The sequence below is a fragment of the Trifolium pratense genome, linkage group LG2, assembly GCF_020283565.1.
Source record: "Trifolium pratense cultivar HEN17-A07 linkage group LG2, ARS_RC_1.1, whole genome shotgun sequence".
NCBI classification, from domain to species: Eukaryota; Viridiplantae; Streptophyta; class Magnoliopsida; order Fabales; family Fabaceae; genus Trifolium; species Trifolium pratense.
In genome coordinates this window covers 34,764,578-34,785,701 of record NC_060060.1, presented here as the reverse complement: position 1 = coordinate 34,785,701, position 21,124 = coordinate 34,764,578, and the positions used below count along the sequence as shown (strand labels likewise).

At 33.8% G+C, this 21,124-nt stretch overlaps 2 protein-coding genes and 2 long non-coding RNA genes across 5 annotated transcripts; 1 reads left to right on the top strand and 3 right to left on the bottom strand.

The window, feature by feature from the left end:
• Positions 1–3,324: 3,324 nt before the first annotated feature.
• Positions 3,325–5,624, bottom strand: LOC123910818. 2 transcript variants are annotated; one of them, XR_006810319.1, is made up of 3 exons: positions 5,398–5,624; positions 3,690–4,588; positions 3,325–3,532 (listed from the first exon to the last, which is right to left on the bottom strand). It is a non-coding gene; the product is annotated as an uncharacterized LOC123910818 (long non-coding RNA). The 2 variants fall into 2 exon arrangements; XR_006810320.1 differs by having other exon boundaries at positions 3,690–4,496.
• Positions 5,625–8,390: 2,766 nt separating this feature from the next.
• LOC123904625 (histone H2B.1-like) lies at positions 8,391–8,963 on the bottom strand. Its single transcript, XM_045954261.1, has one exon. The coding sequence runs from the start codon at positions 8,961–8,963 to the stop codon at positions 8,391–8,393; it is 573 nt and encodes a 190-aa protein (XP_045810217.1).
• Positions 8,964–10,963: 2,000 nt separating this feature from the next.
• On the top strand, positions 10,964–15,297 carry LOC123910817 (probable galacturonosyltransferase 4). The gene is made up of 9 exons (XM_045962078.1): positions 10,964–11,349; positions 11,444–11,484; positions 11,604–11,648; positions 11,736–11,814; positions 11,949–12,187; positions 12,976–13,244; positions 13,436–13,793; positions 14,045–14,620; positions 14,761–15,297. The coding sequence occupies exons 1-9, from the start codon at positions 11,244–11,246 to the stop codon at positions 15,034–15,036; spliced, it is 1,989 nt and encodes a 662-aa protein (XP_045818034.1). The 5' UTR covers positions 10,964–11,243; the 3' UTR covers positions 15,037–15,297.
• A 780-nt stretch (positions 15,298–16,077) lies between these two features.
• On the bottom strand, positions 16,078–21,068 carry LOC123910816. Its single transcript, XR_006810318.1, has 7 exons — positions 20,681–21,068; positions 19,642–19,742; positions 19,123–19,352; positions 18,202–18,351; positions 18,017–18,094; positions 16,879–17,208; positions 16,078–16,474 (listed from the first exon to the last, which is right to left on the bottom strand). It is a non-coding gene; the product is annotated as an uncharacterized LOC123910816 (long non-coding RNA).
• Between the last annotated feature and the right edge of the window lie 56 nt (positions 21,069–21,124).

The window sequence follows — 21,124 nt, the reverse complement described above, 5'->3', positions numbered from 1 at the left end:
TATATTACTGTTATTGATTTGCTTCATCCCAAACTCTTAAAGTCCCAATGTCAAACTCAAACCCTTAGTATATAAACTCATTCACAGATACTTCACTCAAAACTAACCCTAGTTTGTAACATAGCAAGCAGCGGCGCTCTCTCTCTCTCTCACTCACAAATTCAAGTTCAACCATGAACTCACTCTCAATCACAACTCACTATTGTCACCACCGTTTCTCTAACTCTTTACTTTACTCTGTTTTTCGTTTTTCTTGTTTATTTGTCTAACTTGCTTATTTCGTTTTTCTTGTTTATTTGACTAACTTGTTTATTTCGTTTTTCTTTTACAACTCTTAATTGAAATACTAATGAATTTATTTTTTATTTTAAATACTGAAGGAGTAAGAAAGTCACACAAACGTCACAAAGTCACAAACTTCCCTCTGATGCACAACATTGACATAGATCTGAAAAATGGTAAGCTATTCTAACTTGTATTTTAACTCTGTTGTTGTGTTTTTTTGAAGTTATTTAAGATTTGTTCTTTTTTATTCAAGTTTTATTCTTTTTTAAGTTATTTAAGATTACTTTGTTCTTTTTAAATTTTTGTCTTTTAAGTTCTGTTTTATTTAGTTAAGTTTAGGTTTAGCCTCTTTTTTTTTTAACATTGTATTCTGTTTGTATTATTGTTGTTATTTAAGTTTAATGAATATAATTTCCTTTATTGATTTTGCTATAAAACCTTGACAACAAGTAAATAACTCAATTTTTGTTTGTTTTTTTCTAGCTCAACTCAATGGTGGCTGGTGGCAGCAATCAACAATTATGAAAGAATGTTATTTTCATTTTCATATTTTTAATGAGCTGTAATATACATTTGTAATGGTCTGTAAAATATCTACCTATCTCTTTGTAGTACTAAGCTGAACTTGATACCAAAAATTGAATGTTTGAATGAGATGATAGTCAAGCAGGAAGGAACCTGAATATGAATTTGAAAATAAGTAGTGCAAAACATAAATTAGCTACTTATGCAAAATATGTTAATACTACAGTGCTACTGCAAATGAATGCCAAAAAATAAAACTAGATTTTTAGATATTTAAAAGAATTATAATCATAATATATTTTAAAAAATTAAACTATTTTAGCTCCAAATATATTTACAGATTAATATAGTGCAATTAAAGTTAATTCAGGAAAAAATTATTTCTTTTTTAAGCTCAATTTATTCTTTTAATTAAATGGACAAAAAAAACTTGATCAAAAATATGTAAAAAAAAGTTTGGCCCAAATCTTTAAAAAGCCCAACCCGTTCTAACCCAAACAGTGGCCTGTAATAACTGCATGACCCGTGACCCGTCCAAACCGAACACTGCTGCAGTCGAAATTGGGCCTTGAAATTGTCATTTCGGTTTCATCCAGCATTGACAAATTGGGCCCGAACCCGCCCATACCCGCCCGATGCACACCCCTAATAATTATATTATTATTATTATTATTTTAATTACATTATACTACTACTATTTTGATTTCCATTTGTCAATGTTTTCATTTGGGATCTTTATGGTTTTTTTTTATACCCACAAAAGGATCATTGCTTATCATACAATCTTGGAGCATCGGCTGCATGTTTACTGGGAAAGATGATTGGGATTAGTCCTTCCTGCTATCTGGAGTACGTTCAGAGGTTTGTTTCTTTGGATAAATAAATTATATACAGTAGTTTGCAATTTTTAATATCAATAGACAAGCCTGTGACATGCTTCGATGAATCAATCTAATGACTAATTAATTAATTAATGGAACAACTGTTTACTCCAATTCTAGAGGCTTTCATTATTTCTCACATTAACTGTAGGTGCTCATTATCCTAACATTATGTCTCATGAAATTAAAAAATGTAACACTATAATTCTTCATTTGAAACTTCATGTCTGTGTTGCTGTGTTAGGCTGCAAATTAGTTAGCAATTTCACTTGTATATCAGTCTTAAAACAATGATATATAATCGAATTGTTTATATATATATATATCACCAAGTATGTATAAGATTGCTAACACTTAGAGTTGTATCTTATAAAACCATGAGGGCACATTAAATATTTTAAAATATAAAATATATTTCATGCAGGAGGAAGGTACTTCAATAGAGGTTATGCTGCCTATGCAGGGCCAAAGGCAATACAAAACAGTCACACTCAACACTATGAATCTATGAAGGCATAGTTCTCACACACTATCAACAATAGGAGGAAGAATCCTTGTTGTTCCAGGAACTAATGTGTTTGGTTTAGGTAATGGAATGAAACTGTCCATATTGGTGGTTATCCCAATTCTCGAACCCAGAATTACTACGTACAAAGCCTGCTGGCCACCAATTATGTTTTGATGCTGATATCACGGCAGCCTTTGATATGGCTATTCATGATGGATGGTGTTGATGTTCTTTCCCTCCCCCTTGAAGGTTCTGCTGCTCATTACTTTGACAATGGTCGTGCATTTCATACTGTTAAAAGGGAATCCTAGTGTTGTGCTCAACTTGAAATTCTGGAGCAACACACCTGGAAGGAACCTTTGATATTAACTGTTGGTGTTAGCACCTTAGATGGAGTTTGATAATGTCGTTCAACTCCATAATAGACAAAGCTTCAGGGTATTCTTCAATTTGTCTCCATCTTTAGATATGCCATAAGGGATTTCTTGTCTCTAAGCCACGGGCGGCCAACCCAAGCTGGATTACGACGACTCCCTTTGCCTTTTCCTTTACAAAAATAGTCATTTTCCTTTATCCCTCATAATCTAAGGTTAGTACCAATTGTTAGATCTTATAAGGCGTATGGCAAGCAACAATCAGGATCTAACATATAAGTATGCGGACTCGGTTAATAAACTTATCTAAGAATCTATGTTGAAGTTGAATTCCTCCTCTAAAGATAGATTTAGATCAGGCATATGTTTGTGTTAATTAGGAACTAAATGCTTGTTTATGGTAAGCACATACGCTACTTATTGGATTTGTAACTGGTTACATTATAAGGAATATGAGTTGTGATTAAAGTAGCATTTTAAATCATAAGAACAAAACCAAATATTCTAGTTAAGATACAATTTATATATAAACCAGGAATCATCAAAATAAAAACTAACAAACATTTTATTTAGCATATGGTGGGGCTTAAACCAAATCAACAAGGACTTGTTATGACAATAGGTAACATCACAAAATATAAAAACACAAACATGGTCCTTATAAATAGCATGTAGAAGAATGCTGCACTGTTACGGAAGACGGCCATATAAACATAGAGGGTATACTCGCTTTGAGAACAATATTGTCTTGAGAATCAGCAACACCATAAAAAACCTGGGATAGATTTCTTTTCACAGTATTGACTGTGGGGCAGCGTTTGATACACTCACTTGCAAAAGTATTGGTTATATCCTTTGCAGTTGGAGGTAGGGAAACAATAAGATCAGTTACAAATTCATCAATTTGTGTTTCAGCCACACATTCAGATCACTACACAAGTCAATTGCATCACAATCAACTGTTTCAACAATATCCTGTAATTAGTGTACAATCAAATGGAAAAAGGTAACTATGGAAGAAGGAACACTTGTAGTTGTAGGTATAAACCAAACTAAAGAAAAATTTGAACTAAAAAAACCATTAAAAATAATAAGTATCTAATAAGAACAACAAACCTTTGAAGGAATAGTCTGTACCATTAGCTTCAAGTTTTGGAAAGGATTGATGAGTCATCACAAACTCTTTTTACCCTATAAGAACCCTCAAACAACAAATTTTATCCATTTCAGTTGGATAAAACCAGCATTTTTTGCCTAAAATTTCATGAGTAGAACAACATTGAGTAAATTTATGACAGCATGTAAGGACAGGCAAATATTAGATTCAAACACCTTTGCGTAGCAACCAAAGTAGCGCACTGCTTACTCATGTGTCAGTGTAAAAAATAACAAAGACTGCATCCCTAAATTCATCGTTGAAACATTAAGTTTCACTTGCCTACAAAATATAAGATGAAGCTAGATTTCATCAAACACTTTACAAATAAGAAAATCAACATTGAAATTAAAAATACAATAAAACATAACAGAAAACTGCAAACAAATCACCTAGAAACAATGTGGAAAACATTGCTTCACAAGAAACCACTTGTAAAGCAAACGTGGACAAAAATAGGCCAAATAGGAAGAACACGTGAGATTAACGATACACAACGAAACCAAGGGAAAATTTTGGCAAGAACCTTTTTTCCTCTTCTTTGTTTCGAAGCTCTGCTGAATCTTCACAAACAGGAAATGACTTCTTAGTAAAAGCATGGACAATGGTAACAGCCTCAACAATTCATACTATTCCCCAATAATTTCATCTCCCTTTAGTTGCACACAATCACTTCCAATTTAAACTTCTATAACATTCACTCGTTTTCCCTTCCCTCACATATTATTCTCTCACAGTTCCAACACCAATCACTATAACAGTGACGTCTGCACATAAAGTAAGATTATTGCTTCAGAAAAACAAAGATGCAGGTTGGCCAATGAGAAAAGATTATAGCTTCAGAGCCACAAACACAAACCTGCACAAATGACAAAAATATATGTGCGTCCAATCAATCATCATGCAAAAGAATTAAAGTTATTTGGCATCAGAAATTAAAATTCAATATTTGTTATGAAACCTCTAGGCACTTCTTGTGCTTAGATTATGCTGTGGTGTTATTTAATAAAGTTTATTTGCCATGCCTATTTTGTGCGATATACTTAGAAGTCAAAGTTAATCAGTAACCACCACATGAGACATTTGCACAACCAAAGTAAAAATGGTGAAACTGAAAAGGCAAGAAAATTGCTTACTGTGATGGCTCCATGTATTAGGGACTAATGGTGAAACTAAAAAGCAAGAAGATTGCAAATATGGAGGGGGGGACACAATTGGGAGTAAAATTCAAATAAACATCCTAACAATTTTGCAAGATCTTGAATCTTTATATAGTGATTAACCTATCCCTTCAGAGTAAAGATAATGTAAAACCCATTCTACCTGTCATATATGGCATTAAAGTAAAACACTTAATTTATCACACACACAAAATGAATGAGGAAAACAAATTAGAACCCATAAATCCAGATTGATAAAAGTAAAAACAACCATAAACATAATACCCAGAGACTCGATTAAATCTTCATAAAAAAGTTTATACACTAGTTATTAAAAGAACAGAAAGACTCACAGCAGGTCCAGTGTTTGTTATTATGCCATTCAAAATCCACCAGTTGAGCAAATTAACTTTAACCAATAAAGGAATTTCAAAATAAGAAATTTGTCATCACACAACTCCGAAAAGAATTTTTTTAAAAAATCAATAATAATACATTAGAGGACTACCTGATGCTAAAAGCTGATTCCAAATGCACTTGAAACTTGAGCAGCAACCTGAAATGGACTAAATCAACAAATAACTAGCATAGGAACCCAATGACTGTTGGCCGTCATCGTCCATTGTCATCATGCCGCCAAACATGTTTGATCGATATAATGAACATTGTCATCGTATTTTGAAGCAGAGGTAGTGCAAAATGAACTAGTGTATTGAGCACTCAAGTATATAAGTTCCAAACAAACTCACATAGAGAACCTTATGCACAATGGAATGACTAGGGTCCATTATTTTTAGTTTCTAGTAAAAAATAAGAGCTTCTCCAACGTTTGGGTCATACCACACAGAAGTATATTTATTATACTAACAGGGCGTTAACCATACATAAATGTATTTCATAAAATAAAATGCAGGGGCAGAAAAATCACTTAAGACTGCCCAATTGGGAAGATGCATAAAATTATATCCTCTTGTTGTAGAGGGGTCAGAAATAGGGGAAAGTTGAGCTATAATATTCTTTCTGCATTTGATTTGAAAATTAACAAAAAAAAAAGTGTGATGGAATTGTGAATTAACGCACAATATGGAGTTGAGAGCATTTAGATGTCATCAACCGTTGTTTATATATAATAATAACTCATGTTGGATCCAATATTTTTAAAATACATATCCATCCAATGGTTATATCATAGTTGGATCCATTGGAGTATCATGAAATTCACCCAGCATTAGAATAGAATAGAATATATTACAACACCTATTTATGATTATTAATTCATAGACATAGTTTGATCCATTATAGCACTCAATTTGCTGACACGGCGAGTGGTTAGAGCTTTGCGAGCTGCTGTGCGGGCAAGTTTGGCCATTTTTGGAGGAAAGACTTCCATAACAGCGGCATTAATATCGTTGACATACAATCTTGACTTCTTCTTACGTCGTAAACTATTCTTGAAAGATGTGTGAATAAGCTTCAGCATCATGTTGCTTAGGATACCGTTCATCACTTCCGCGGCTCCGCAAGTAATAGTTAACTCAGGATCCACCTGCTTCAGAACCCGGACGATGTGATTGTTGAACTTTAACTCCATCGTCCAGCACTTGTTCATTTTCTTCACATCTACATCCCCTCCCGCTGCCGCCTCCGCCACCGCCGTCGAATTCTTCTCCACTGCGGCGTGCTTCTTATCCCGTGACATCACGAATTCATGAATCGGTAATACTCGTGCCATTGCCAATTGATGAATTCGTACAGACAAATAGGGTTTCGTTATCATTACACATCTATGTCTGTCGTGTCTACTTCTTTATATTGACTAAAAGATTTTAAGACACTTTTTTTTAAGGAAAAAAAAAAAAAAAATCTTTAACCGATGAGATTTTGTAAAGAAATAAATAAGATTACATGCGATTCCAGCTGTTAATTACAAAAGTAAAAAGTGAAAGTGCCCTTTATCCCGGTTAATTTGTGCTGAACTTTTGGTAGGAGAGTAACGGTTGGATTCTTGCAATTGTGATTGAGAGAGACTGAAATCATTTGAGTTTAGAACTGACCCCGAAGTAGATTATACGGTCCGACGGTTGTTCGGATACTGATGGTGAAAACAAAAAAATCAAACAGTTATGAACTTTTTAAAATATCGATAAATCGGTGAATCGAACTTCTTAGTTCCTACTAATACTATTTTTATAAATACTAGATGAATTATCTTCATTTTTTTTGCGCCGTCATCTCTACAAGTTCCGACATATTATAATATTTCTATCAATCGAGTAATATTTAGGGGACAAAAGTTACTTTGATATGTATATGTTTTTAAGAGTTAGTTAAAGATGGTGTAACATCATTCCAAATTCCATCTCAAAATTCATTTTTTCGGGTTTGCAATTTTTTTTTTTTTGTGTGTTCCGATGTCTAGAGGAATGGGACTATGATAATTTGGAGTTTGACCAATAAGGAAATAAAATTTGGTAAATACTTGCGCTAAGAGTCAACCCTCTGCCATTTTTTCAAAAAATTAGGATATCAGCACCGCCCCTAGCTGCAAACAATTGCAGCAACCAGTTAATTAACACCAGAATTTTGCATTCAATCCTATACGTGTGTATGTCAGTTCTTTGAGCAAACTGCTATGTATGAGGCTCTCCCATACAATGAAAATCACATTTCCCATCTAATCTCAACAGTACCGAAGCAACTCACTAATGTGCAAATTGATGGAAAGTGGAAACAGCCCAGTGCAGAGAAACCAGCTGTTTGTTAGTCTAAATTATGCAGTCATAGGTACCACAAGAGAAAATGTAAGCTAAACAGACATGAGGTTTGAGATACTACCATGGCAACATAACTAGACTACAATTATGCATCCAATGTTCCTCTAACACAGCAGTCACTGCTTCAAATGGACGGCCAGATATGAGTTATATTGTCAAACCTTCTTCCTGCACTAAGAGCTGCAAAGCCAGCAGTGCACCAGTCAGATGAACTAAGACTTGATGCACAAAAATAAGTAGCAGCTTCTTAAAATGCAGAAAAAAAAAAAAAAAGAGGAGAGTAACTAAGTCAACAAACAAAACAAGGAAACAACAGATAGTGGCTTATAATTTCCAGTTAAAAATAAGATCATTCATTCTTCTCTTAAGTTTGGGTCATACCGCCTGTTTCCCAGGTAGCCCCTTGATTGATGAGTCACTTTGCAATCTAGAGATACTTGGTTCGAAACTTGACATTAGCAAAAAAGTTTGGGTCATACCACACAGAAGTGCATTATTGTACAATAAGAACAAGGTGTTAACCAGAAATGTATCTGATAAAATAAAAATGAAGGTGCAGAAAAATCACTTAAAATTGAACATTTATTATTTTGTTAACTAAAACTGCACATTTAGTTAGCATACTTGTGACATGCAAAAAAGAAAGAAGAAAAGAGGGGAAAGCTGAGCTATGTCATAATTTGATTGATCCATCCGTGTATAATGAATTCCAACACCTATATATATGCTATTTGATAGACATAGCTTGATCCATTATAGCACTCAATTCGCTGACACGGTGATCGGTTAGAGCTTCACGAGCTGCTGCGCGGGCAAGGCTGGCCATTTGTGGAGGAAAGGCTTCCGTAACAGAGTCATTAATATCGTTGATAGACATAGCTCCATCCATTTTATGGCTCAATCGGGCGACACTGGAATTGGTTAGAGCTTTGCGAGCTGCTGTGCGGGCAAGGTTGGCCATTTGTGGAGGAAAGACTTCCTTAACAGCGGACATAATATCATTGATAGACAATTTTGACTTGTTACGTCGTAAACTATTATTATGCTTGAAAGATTTATGAACAAGCTTCAGCATCATGTTGTTTATTATAGTGTTCATCACCTTCATGGCTTCGCAGGTAATAGAAATGTTAGGATGCACCTGTTTCAGAACCCGAAAGATGTTTCTATTGATCTTGAACATATTCTTCTTCATTTTCTTCTCATCTACATCCTCCACCGCAGCCGTCCGATTCTTCTTCACTGCAACGAGCTTCTTATCTTGTGGCATCGTGAAATTATAAACCATTGTTCGTGCCATATCGCCAATTGATGAATTGCGATACTCTTAAAAAACAATAGGGTTTCAATATTAACTCATCCATCTATTTCGTTATATATATATATATAGACTCAGGGAGAACAATGAACTTCTAATTGTTATTGTCACCGTAAATGGTGTTCTATTAGATATGGATTAAGTGCATTTTTTGTGCTTAGCAAATAGAGATTGAACGATTTAGATTTTATCTCATATAATTTTATATTATATTAAAATAAAATAAAAAAATTGTTTTAAGATTTAAACCGTTTGATTTTGATTAGATTGATTCTAAATTGCTGACAACACTAACTATATGAGCTCCAACTGCACTTAATTTGATTATGTTCTACTGCAGCTCACATCAATATATTGACTAAAATGAATGAAAGTGAGAGGACGTTCTAATGAGTTATTTCAATTTGGAAAATGCTAAACAGTGCTCCCGGGGCACTGTTTAAGGAACCTAATATAGTAATATTATATTGAAGTTTGTGCAGTCAACGTCTCGAAAGTCTAAAAAGTGTTATTTTCAATTTTAAAATTTCCTTTTTTGGTTTCCTTAACCAGTGCCCCGGGGGCACCGGTTAGCATGACCCTTTCAATTTTTAGCATTAGAGTATATATGTTTTTTAAGAGTTAGATAAACATGGTGTAGCATCATATCATAGGAGCCACATCTTAATGCTAAAACTCTTCAAAAATATATATATATATATATATATATATATATATATATGGTAAATATATTATGCAGCATAAGTTTCCTCAAGCAGGACATTGCAGCACTTTTCTGCAAAATTAAGACATTGTTGGAAAAAAAAATTAGGGATATTTGGAAAGAAAATAAATCACCCGACGAAGTATCGATAGTACTGTACTTGAGGTGTAACGTGTACTAAATGCGGATATCATCACTCCGGTCCTATTAATGTACTCCTTCCGGCCACAAATATAAGTAAAAGTGCACTTTTTAGATTCATTGAATAACAGATATATTTAGACTATAATACAGACCAGATACATCTATTATTCAATGAATTTAAAAATTGCAATTTTGTTTATATTTATGGTCGGAGGGAGTACTATACTTGAGGTGTACCGTGTACTAAATGTGGTATCATCACTTCGATCCTTAAAATAACAATCATTGATTTTCTCACTTTAGATGATCCAAATCCAAAAACTGGAGTTTAGTTTACTCGGTAGAAACATCATATTTTATATGCAGACTCCCTGATTAAAGATGAGGATGTGTTTCCGTAATCGAGGAGAAAAGGGCTATCCGTTAGATGGAGCCGCCCCTAAGTGAAAGGCCGCTCTTAGGAGGAAAGGGCTATCAACGAGATGGAGCCGTCTCTCGATTCTCTCGTAATGATTTCTTTTTATTTGATTGGATTTCTATATTTTTCTTATTTCAATTTCAAACTCTATAATGATTTGAATCGAGTATTATTTATATTACATAATTACTACTTTACAAGAATTGTTACAAGCTTTCTAAAAATCAAATGTTTGTGCCTTGTGTGTTTCCCATCTAGTTGGTTGTGGTTGTTATCTCTCACTAAGTCCTTGTGACTTACCCCTTCATCTTCTATTTTTTTTTCAGATTCAAAGTCAGCTAAGTAGGGGTTTCTAGCAGATATTGAGAGTCGTCGGTATCATTCTTTTGGTAGGCTTCCTTGATTAAATGTTACTTTGTATATGTATATTTTGTATATGTAAAAAAACTGTATTATCATTCAATATTTTTATTTTGGGTTATGTTAACGTGTGCCCTAATGACACATGATAAGGTATCCTAATATAGAAATACTGCATTTAATAATGTAAGAAATTTAATACATAAAAATAAAAATACACAAGTTCCCAAAAATAATTTCTATATTTACTGCCCTTAAGGGCACAAGTTAACATTCTCCTTTTATTTTTGGTATATGTTTATTTATTTACTGTCAAAAAGATTCTTTATTTATTTGGAAAGATCGCGTGTGAATATTAAGCATAAGTTGGGTTTTGCAAATGTGGACAGACACAAAGTACGCCGCACACGCGCGGGGACACACGTGCGTTTGCTGCTGCTTTTCATCGTGGTTCTATTGTTTGTTTTTGTGAGGAATTTTGAGACACAACACAATGGTTTCATTCAGTTCCCTCAAAATGCGTTGTTCTCTCTTTGCCAACTCAATCTCCTCCTCGTAATTCAGATTCACTTCTTCAGATTTGTAACGCGCCGCCCATCACACAACTACTAAGTCGGTGGTGGTTTCTTTCATTGAAATGGTGGTGTCTACCAGAACTATTGTGCTTTTCTTGCTTTGCATTACTGTTCTTACTCCTATTCTCTTTTACACTGATCGTCTCACCACTTTCAATTACTCCTCTGGTATGTCTCTTTTTTTGAATAAATTTCTCTCTATTCATTCATTCATTGCAAATTTCTTACAATTCTTTCTTTACTTAATTGCATGCTGCTGCAGCTGAGCAAGAGTTTGTTCAACATGATGATGTTGCTGCTTTTGTAAGTAATTTATCCTTAATTAATATACTACTCACTCACTCACTAGTCACTACTACTACTTTATGTATGTTTATTTGTAAATTCAGATCTCTCACTTTCTGCATAATTTCTCTCTTTAGGCTGTCGGTGGAGCACATTCTGGCCGTTTAAATTTGTTACCCCAGGTAAATTTTCTACCTTTACTTTTGCCTTTTCACCATTACACATGTCTTGGCTTGGCACAAACAAATTTATCTGCCTTGTTCAAATAGGAAACCTCTACCATCCTTAAGGAACCCATTGGGATTGTATATTCAGACCACTCTTCAAACATAAACAATTTGCCTCAAGGTACTTATCTTCTCTCTTCTTCACTTACTGCATTATTTTTGTTACAACACCAAACTTGGTTCAAATGGGTAGCTAATTAATTACTGTCTATTATAATTGTTTGGTTGACCTAGATTTGTACTTTGTGAAATCAGGGGAACATGTATTATCCAGGGTATTGTCAGCTACAAATGAGGAAGGTCGAATTAAAGGGGAGGAGAACTCCATCAAACTTGTCACAGATGGAATTAAACAAATAAATCAAAGTAGCTATTTGGAGAAAGCTGATATAACTGGTGATAGTGTCAATGGGGAAGATGCTATTGATGTTGATGACAATGATGGGAAACTTACTAAATCATCTAATACTTCTCATCAAGTATCTCAAACTATAGTAAGTCACATATTTACCTCATTATATTGTTTTGCTTGTTATTGTTACTTTGTTTGTTAAGTGTACAAAACTTCCCTTAGATTTTTGGTCATGCTAGGAAATTTATACATGTCTGTTTCTATGAGTGTCTGCGCATCATTTGCTTTCATTGGTTTTCCTATTAGGAGTTTAGAATCTGACTGTTTGTATTGATATCTCAATCACAATTCTTAATTGTGAAAGAACATCTGTTCATGTTTAATGTCCTTTCGTCAAGCCAAGTTGATGACTCAGTGACATTAATCTAAATGTGAAGGTGTGTGTCACCATGATGGATGCAGGGCTGAATGCATCTTTGCATGCATTTGTGGTTAGACACAATTGTCTTATATAGGTGTTATCATGGCAGTGTAAATACAACACAGGCATGTTGGTTGGATTCAATCTTTCCTTCCATCTCTTTATTGTTTTGGCTTTGATAAATATGTATTTTGTATCGTCTCAAGTAAGAATTTGAGTTTGAAACAATCGGAAGGAATATAAGATATATCAACCTATCAAGTATCAACTGATAAATTTTATATTTTGCTTTATTGGAACTCTACCTATGGTGACTGTTTTAGGACCGTACTTAAATATCTTCAGTCATTTCCTTCCCTACCTGCCTAGCGCCCTGAACATGGAAAAAGAACAAATGAGTGTTGCCATCAACATTAATTTTTCATACAATTACATTAATGTAATGAAGGAACACCAACCTCAATGCTGATTGAAAAATTAATCTTAAAATTGGGTGCATCTTCTTTCAGCTTACTAAGCAAGGGAAACAACATATTGAATCTTCTAGAAAAGTAAACAAGAAAGGATCCATGTTACCAGAAACCATCAAGCATAATGGCGAAACACCGTCTGATGCTCGGGTACGGAAACTAAAGGATCAGCTCATCCAAGCTAAAGTTTATCTTTCCCTTCAAGCAGTAAGGAACATTCCCCAACTCACTCGGGAGCTTCGGTTACGGGTAAAGGAAGTTTCACGAACACTTGGAGATGCAAGCAAAGATTCTGACTTGCCAAAGAAGTAAGTGGGCCTTTAAGAATGTATGTTGTTGAACATGTCATCAAGTTTTCCAATTTGTTATAGCTATTAAGTTAGTTATTTCATCTTTAAATTTATTCGGAAGTAGCATATAAATATGTTAAATAGTTCAGCTCTGCACTGTTCTACATTTTATTCAGTTTAAACTTATATTTGTAAGTCTACTTATGCAGCGCAAATGAGAGGATGAAGGCAATGGAGCAATCATTGATGAAAGGAAGACAGATTCAAGATGATTGTGCCACATCTGTGAAGAAGCTTAGAGCTATGCTCCACTCATCAGAGGATCAGCTTCGTGTGCACAAGAAACAGACTTTGTTCTTAACACAGTTGACAGCAAAAACACTCCCTAAAGGTCTCCACTGTCTTCCGTTGCGCCTTACAACTGAATATTATAACTTGAATTCTTCTCAGCAACAATTCCCCAATCAAGAGAAGTTAGAAGATCCTGGACTATACCATTATGCAATATTTTCAGATAACATATTGGCAACAGCTGTAGTTGTGAATTCTACTGCTGCCCATGCTAAGGTAAGTTATTTTCACAGGGAAATTTCTTGAGTTGTTTTTATTAGCCAGGATTATGAAACACCAAATAAAATTTGGTATATGTTTGCAGTTAAATACTATTCTCTTGATTTTTTTCATAAACTAATTTGTTTCAATTTTATTTGGCCCTAGTGATGAATAAAAAATAAATAAAAAAACTTAATTCTTACAATATAATGGCGGCACTTTTCTTTCTGATCAACATCACTAATGTAATTTAAATAAATTTGCAGGATGCCTCAAAGCATGTTTTCCACATTGTTACTGATAGGCTCAATTATGCGGCAATGAGGATGTGGTTTTTGGCGAATCCACCTGGAAAGGCGACAATTCAAGTTCAGAACAGTGAAGATTTTACATGGTTGAATTCGAGCTACAGTCCAGTTCTTAAGCAGTTAGGTTCTCCTTCTATGATAGATTATTACTTTAAGACTCACCGTGCTACTTCTGATTCAAACCTTAAGTTTCGGAATCCTAAGTATTTATCTATGTTGAACCACCTCCGCTTCTACTTGCCTGAGATATTTCCAAAGCTCAAGAAAGTGCTGTTTTTGGATGACGATGTAGTTGTGCAGAAGGATCTTACTGGTCTTTGGTCGATTAATTTAAAGGGAAACATAAATGGTGCTGTTCAAACTTGTGCAGGAAGTTTTCATCGTTTTGATCGTTACCTCAACTTCTCAAATCCCCTTGTTGCAAAGAATTTCGACCCTCATGCTTGTGGATGGGCATATGGTATGAATGTTTTTGATTTAGTTGAATGGAAGAAGCAAAACATCACAGAGGTGTACCACACCTGGCAGAATCTGGTAAACACACATTAATTAACTTTTTCAAAACATCACAATTTAGAGAAATGCATCTGCTGTTAAATTTTCTTGTTTCTTTCCAATTTTCATTTCTTTCTTTGTTCTTAACAATTTTTCCTTTCTAATTAATCTGACTACAGAATCATGATAGACAACTATGGAAGTTAGGAACACTGCCACCTGGTCTTATAACATTCTGGAAACGCACTTTCCCGCTGAACCGATCTTGGCACGTCTTGGGTCTTGGCTACAACCCCAATGTCAACCAAAAAGATATTGAAAGGGCTGCTGTAATACATTATAATGGAAACATGAAACCATGGCTTGAGATAAGCATTCCGAAGTTTCGAGGTTATTGGACGAAGTATGTTGATTATAATATTATGTATTTGCGAGAATGCAACCTCAATCCATAATGGGTCTCACAGTACCTTTAGTTGTCCAAGTTTCTTGGTCTTAGCCATGGTCAATGCACCTTATAGGTTGCAATTCCATTTATGTAAAGATTCCATTTTGTAGAGATTTATTTATTATTCTTTTTGTATACATTTCTCGCTTTGTATCAGGCGTTTGGATTTCAGCATAGAAGGTTCACAACCAAAAGATCACATGCCTTCCGGTATGCAATCTGTATTTGTATATGAAACAAACAAGTCTAGAGTTATTCCCTTTGGCTATGCTTTTTTATTCCCCCGGCCGGCCCTCCTCCCTATAAATAAGGCTTACTTTCTTTTAAAACAATGTCTTTTATTTTGTAGTGTTTCATGTATATGTTTTTGTATGAGTGCACACTCTTAAAAACCATAATGTCATCCTTTTAGCCTAAAAAGCATTTTCTCATTATGCTTCCTGAAGTGTACTCTGCTCATTTGTTTAGGTCTAACTCTATCATCACATGGAATTCATTTTACATTTTTGACAAAGCTGGAATTCATTTTAGTTGCACATTTCCACAGTTTTTTGACTAAAAGGACATCATTATTATGTTAAACGATTGCAAGCTTGGCATTATATCAAATCAATGTAGTTGGTTAATGGTTAGACAACAATTTAGCACTGCTTCTGAGTGAGTAGCAGGTGGTTGGTTAAGATTAGAAGCCAGCGACTAAGAAACACGTGGTGGTCTGGTGGAGCCCATCATTTTCAACGAGTTTTATTTTGTGGGGGTTTCATTATAACTAGTATCCGGACCCGTGCCAAGCACGGGTAAAAATGACACTACAAAAATAATCATTTTAATATTAAAATTTTCATAATTATCAAATAAAAAAAATGCTTAATAAGTCACACTGAATAGTTTTGTCTTTAAAAATGGTTTAATTCGGTTTGATATTCATTCTTAAGTCGAATCATTTACAATCCTAGTTATGAGATCAAAAATATAAAACTCATGTTGATGAAGGAACTAATATCAGAAAAATGATATTGAGGACATTTACTATAACAATAATACTAAATAGAGACACACTCACATATAATGAATGTAAATAACTATAAATACATTGTTTTTGGGGTTAATCAGAAATACACTCTTAAATATGATACTAATAAGGACGCGCCACAACATTCACAAATATGTATAGATATTTTTTAGCATAGGACTCATTCTTACAAAAATAAATAAATACACATGATCTAATTGATCCAGTCATAGAGAAACAACAAAAGGGTAGCAGAGAAGCCTGTAAAATGTTAGAGTCTGTCCAACAAAACAAAATCAGTTAAAATATCACCGAGGTGGAGTTAACGTCAGATTTGTGTTGTTGTGATTATGGTGTAAGGGAGAGCCATGCCATGGATTTATCAATTGTCTTATTAATGGTTGTTGCTGGATAAGTTGTTTGATATGGTGCCCTGGCAACAATTTTGTAGAAACACAGTCATATATAGCTTGAGACTGTTATAATCTATCACTCTACTTAGGTTTGAGACTAACCCAACTTCACAAACCCCGATAAATATAGGATAAGCTCTTATGTCACCATAGGTTCTATATCAAATTCAATCCTACAAAACCGACTTATCTTAATCTATGTAGCACTAACACTTCTAGTAGAATCTGTGTCCGCTGTCTGAATTCGTGTTAGTGTGTATATCATTGATCTTTACTAAAAAGTCCATCAAGATTCTAGACTTTATTTCTAAATGTCTTGAGATTTGAGTTTTTTTTATTTTAAATAAGTGAATTCTATCGACAAAGATCAAACAATCAAATACATTAAGATTTTCATCAATTGATTGAGAGAGATATGGCTTACCTATTCTTCCTTTTTCTCCAAGAACCGATGAAGTGAAGCTTTCCTAGTCATTGGTAAATTTGAATATATGAAAACAAAAGTCATGAATGCAAAACACACAAAATAAAACCATAAAGACATGTGATTCAAATCAAGCATATCCTCTAAAATATCATACATCCAAATAAAAGCAGCATAGTTGTTGGTAGAAAAAACCATGATGTCCTTGGCTTTTTCATCTGAAATATCATCAAGCACAATCACTTCTCCATCATAAAAGATTTTCATTTGTGCACATCTAGTTTCTTCCTTCTTTGTACCCTTAATTACACTGTAAGGGTGTAATGTTCACTGAAAGAAAGGAATTAAAAATGACAAATGATTCCTAAAGAAATGTAATAGTTGAGTACCGCTCAATGATTTCTAAAGGAATAATAACTGACAAATGATTCCTAAGGAATAATTTAAAAGGAATAAAAACTAAATCTTATCCAATTTCAAAAGCAAAACATTAGCCGACGGAGATGAACACAATTGGAAATACTGAAGCTGAGTTGGACGATGAATTGGAAAAACTCTCTTTTTGGGGATGAGCAGTGGTGTTAGTGTGATTCTGCTTATAGATTCCAAAAAAAAAGTAATCTAGTCATAAATAAGCATCTTTTATCTAATTGATTAGAGCCAAATAATTAACCAACAACATCAAATAATTTTCAAGTAACTGAATAATGTCACTTTTTTTAGGATATTACAATGAGTTTGATGATGGGGTTCCACTTCATTTTTGTAAGCTTATAAATCTAACTCATCTTGATCATGCAAACTGTAGTTTGAAAGGCCTAATTCCACCTGAGTTAGAGTGTGCCATATGCTTGCACATTCCAAATAAAAGCATATTTAGTTTATTTTCAATAAAACTTCACCTTAATATATCAAAGTTTAACAAAACTAAAAGAAATATATGTTTCCTCATCTAATTTTGCATGTGCAAGTAAAAATTCAATTGTAGATATATGAGCTAACTGTAGATATCTGAGCTAATTGTGATAGGATAGGGTTCATCATTTATGGCATATGAGATTATTACTGACCACACTCATAAGTAGGAAAATTAAGACAGAATCCGGCCTTCAATAAAAGAAGGAATGAGAAAACAAACCTGCATGCAGCATGCGATATAATCTATGTTTCAGAAGAGGATTTTAAAGCAGCAGGCAGCCCATTCTTTACTACGTACCTTCACAGATATTGGAAAAGTAAAGTGCAAATAAAATCAAATGCATCGTTGACATATTTTATGATTAAAATTAGAAAGGGCAAGATGGAAGGGAAATGAAGACATACAATATTAAATCTGAGCTTCCCATATTGATTGAATGACTACCGGTATTCTGAATCGTGAATTTGTGAAGCTGCAAAAGCAATGACTGCCATGTTTATCCTCAGACATTGGTTTGCAAAAGCGATGACCGTCAAATTGTTGTTCTCTGCCAACTGTAGAATGAAAAATTGGAGCAAAAAAAAGTAATTAGCAAACAATAAAAGAAGAGGAAATTTAAAGAATACATCTAAAGAGTATAACTAATAGTGAGAAAAGGAGAAACTATTTGTTATAAACTGAATGCAGTAAAAATAAGTGGAATGAGAATTGAGCTTAGACACTTAAACACAGTAGTAGAAAGACTAAAGAAACATGCTAACATTAACCGATTACATCTATATTCTGCATCTTTGTTCCATTTTTCAGTCAGGTACACATATTACGTATATATAGGCATAAGCTACATACGTTTGTCGATACATATATAATCATCTCTAAGCAAATTACCAAATAACTGTTAGTATGCATGAAATCAACCAATGTTCTTCCATATATTGTTGAACTTCATAGGCCAAAATAATTTATAATGCAAAAAATAAAAGATTGAAACACACAGTTAATTATTTTCTTCAATTTACTGTAATGTTAAACCGCCTCTTACAACGAAAAGCTTAACTCCAGTGCTCGAATATTCAACATGAGACTGTCTTGAAACATCATCGATATTCCATACAAACAAATAAAAGAATAAAAAAATCAGAACAAAGGCAAGAATCGATTTTCTTTCATACTTCACAAAAACGAAAATACAGAGCAATTATGATAGCAAAATGTAAACAAAATAAGGACCCAAAGGCAAGAATCATATGATTTCATGCTTTATAAATAAACAAATTAATCATAGAGCAATCGCAATATCAAAATAAAAACGAAAACATGGTCACCTATTTTGTTCGTATCGTCTGGCAGAGTGAGGGCAAAGACACTTTGAGATTGCAACAATCTGAGATTGAAGACAGAGCAAGGCGATCAACCATGAGAGAAGGGGACGATGTGAGATTGAACGACGATTCTGTGATGCGTGAAGAGGAGTACAGCGTTGCAATTTGAAGACTACGACGATTTGAGGACAAATATGGTGTTTCTGGATAAATTCATTTGAGTTTCTGGAGACCTATAACACAGTCACATGATAAGTAATCAAAACAAACTTTAAAACCGTAAGATTTAAATCAAACAGAGGGTGAAGATTGGGAGTAATTCTATTGAGTTACTCTTGGAGTCAATTGATCCCTCCCATGAATCAATAACAAAAAGCACAAAATAATTCAAAGAAAAAAAAACCAAATTAAGAATAAGATTGTCCTTACTATCTTTGCACAATAAATCTACAGCAAAAAACACGACACAATAATTCAAAGAAAGAAAATTAAAACATAAGTTCAGAATGAGAAAGTCCTTACTCCTTACTATCTTTGCATTCCCCTTCTTCTGTAGCTCTTCCATACATCAGTGTTGGCCAACCAATATTTTAAGACCACTACGTGTTGTCTAGTTCCTTCATCTACCACGGCACATTGCCACATGAATTAATATTAATAAAAATCCTAAAATTTAATTCTAATACTAACACAACTTTCACCGTAGAAATAATGCGAGAGATTGCATTAGAGAAAATTAAAACCAATATATTAAACTATAGACTATTAATCTCAACAGGTAGATCATGATAAGCATCTAAATGTGAATGTGATAAAACATCATTTCAGATTGTGAGAAAAGAACAGAGTTATATATGATTTTTAATTGACACAGCCTACATAAGTAGATTAAAAATGTATATCTTCCACATGTAACCTTTCTGTAAGTTCTGTTAATTCTGGTCATTAATAAAGTAAGTTCAACATGTGGCGTAAACCTATAAATAACACCACACCATTTGGGTTCAAAAGATAAGCCAAAAAACTAAAATAACATTAAAAAAAAAAATCATTTGTAAGAACTATGATGAACCCAATAATGAAAAGAAAACTCCTAACTTGAATAAAACTCTCTAACAACTGCATATGAATATTTCAAATTCTAATCTTTAAACTTCAAATCAATACTAAAAAAAAAACTTTACATATTTTGATGCTAATAAAACTTGAAAAAGAAAATAAAGAAGGGAAAAGTAACATGCCCGTGTAGCATTGGACACGACATCGTAATATTTTTCCTGATTAAATGGGTCTCAAAGGATAATTATGCAGAGCATTCATGTTTATTTACCTTAGCAAAGATTGGAAACAATAGCTACAAATAAAATAAAAAAAGAAGGGGATAACCTGATCGAAAGGGGAATGGGTGTGAACTGATTTGAATTAAAAAGAGAAATACATAATAATAATAATAATAGTAATAATAATAATAATAATAATCAGATATTGAAAATTGTTTTGGAAACAAAGATATCAATTTTTTTTCAGCAACCTAGGAGATTCAAAACTCAAAAAAACCTACTTGTTGCTGACAGAGGTTGAAGCGTACGGCGGTAGACAGAGGAGGGCCAAGCACGTGAGGACGATGCTGCATCATGAAGGTAAATTGACCCGTCCCTAAATCACACAGTGATGAGCAACCTGCAATGTGAGGAGAAGGTGTAGCGGCATGAGAACGACGACGTCGCCGTGACAGTGCAAGGAGTCAGGCGTTGTGGTGTGGGTTTTAAAAATCACACTTAAATCTGAAATAAATCTGAGTAAATTTCATTTAATGATTTTGATTTGTGTGATAAGGTCGTATGTTTAGCGGTTTTGAAAATTGTTTATTGTAATTAAGTCATTTATGGTCAACATTAAATATGAGGAATGAGGTTGAATGAGGAGAGGAGAGAGAAAGACAAATATGTCTGGCTTATTACATATTATAGATTAAAATGGAAGTAAAAGCTTTGTCGTGAAGGGA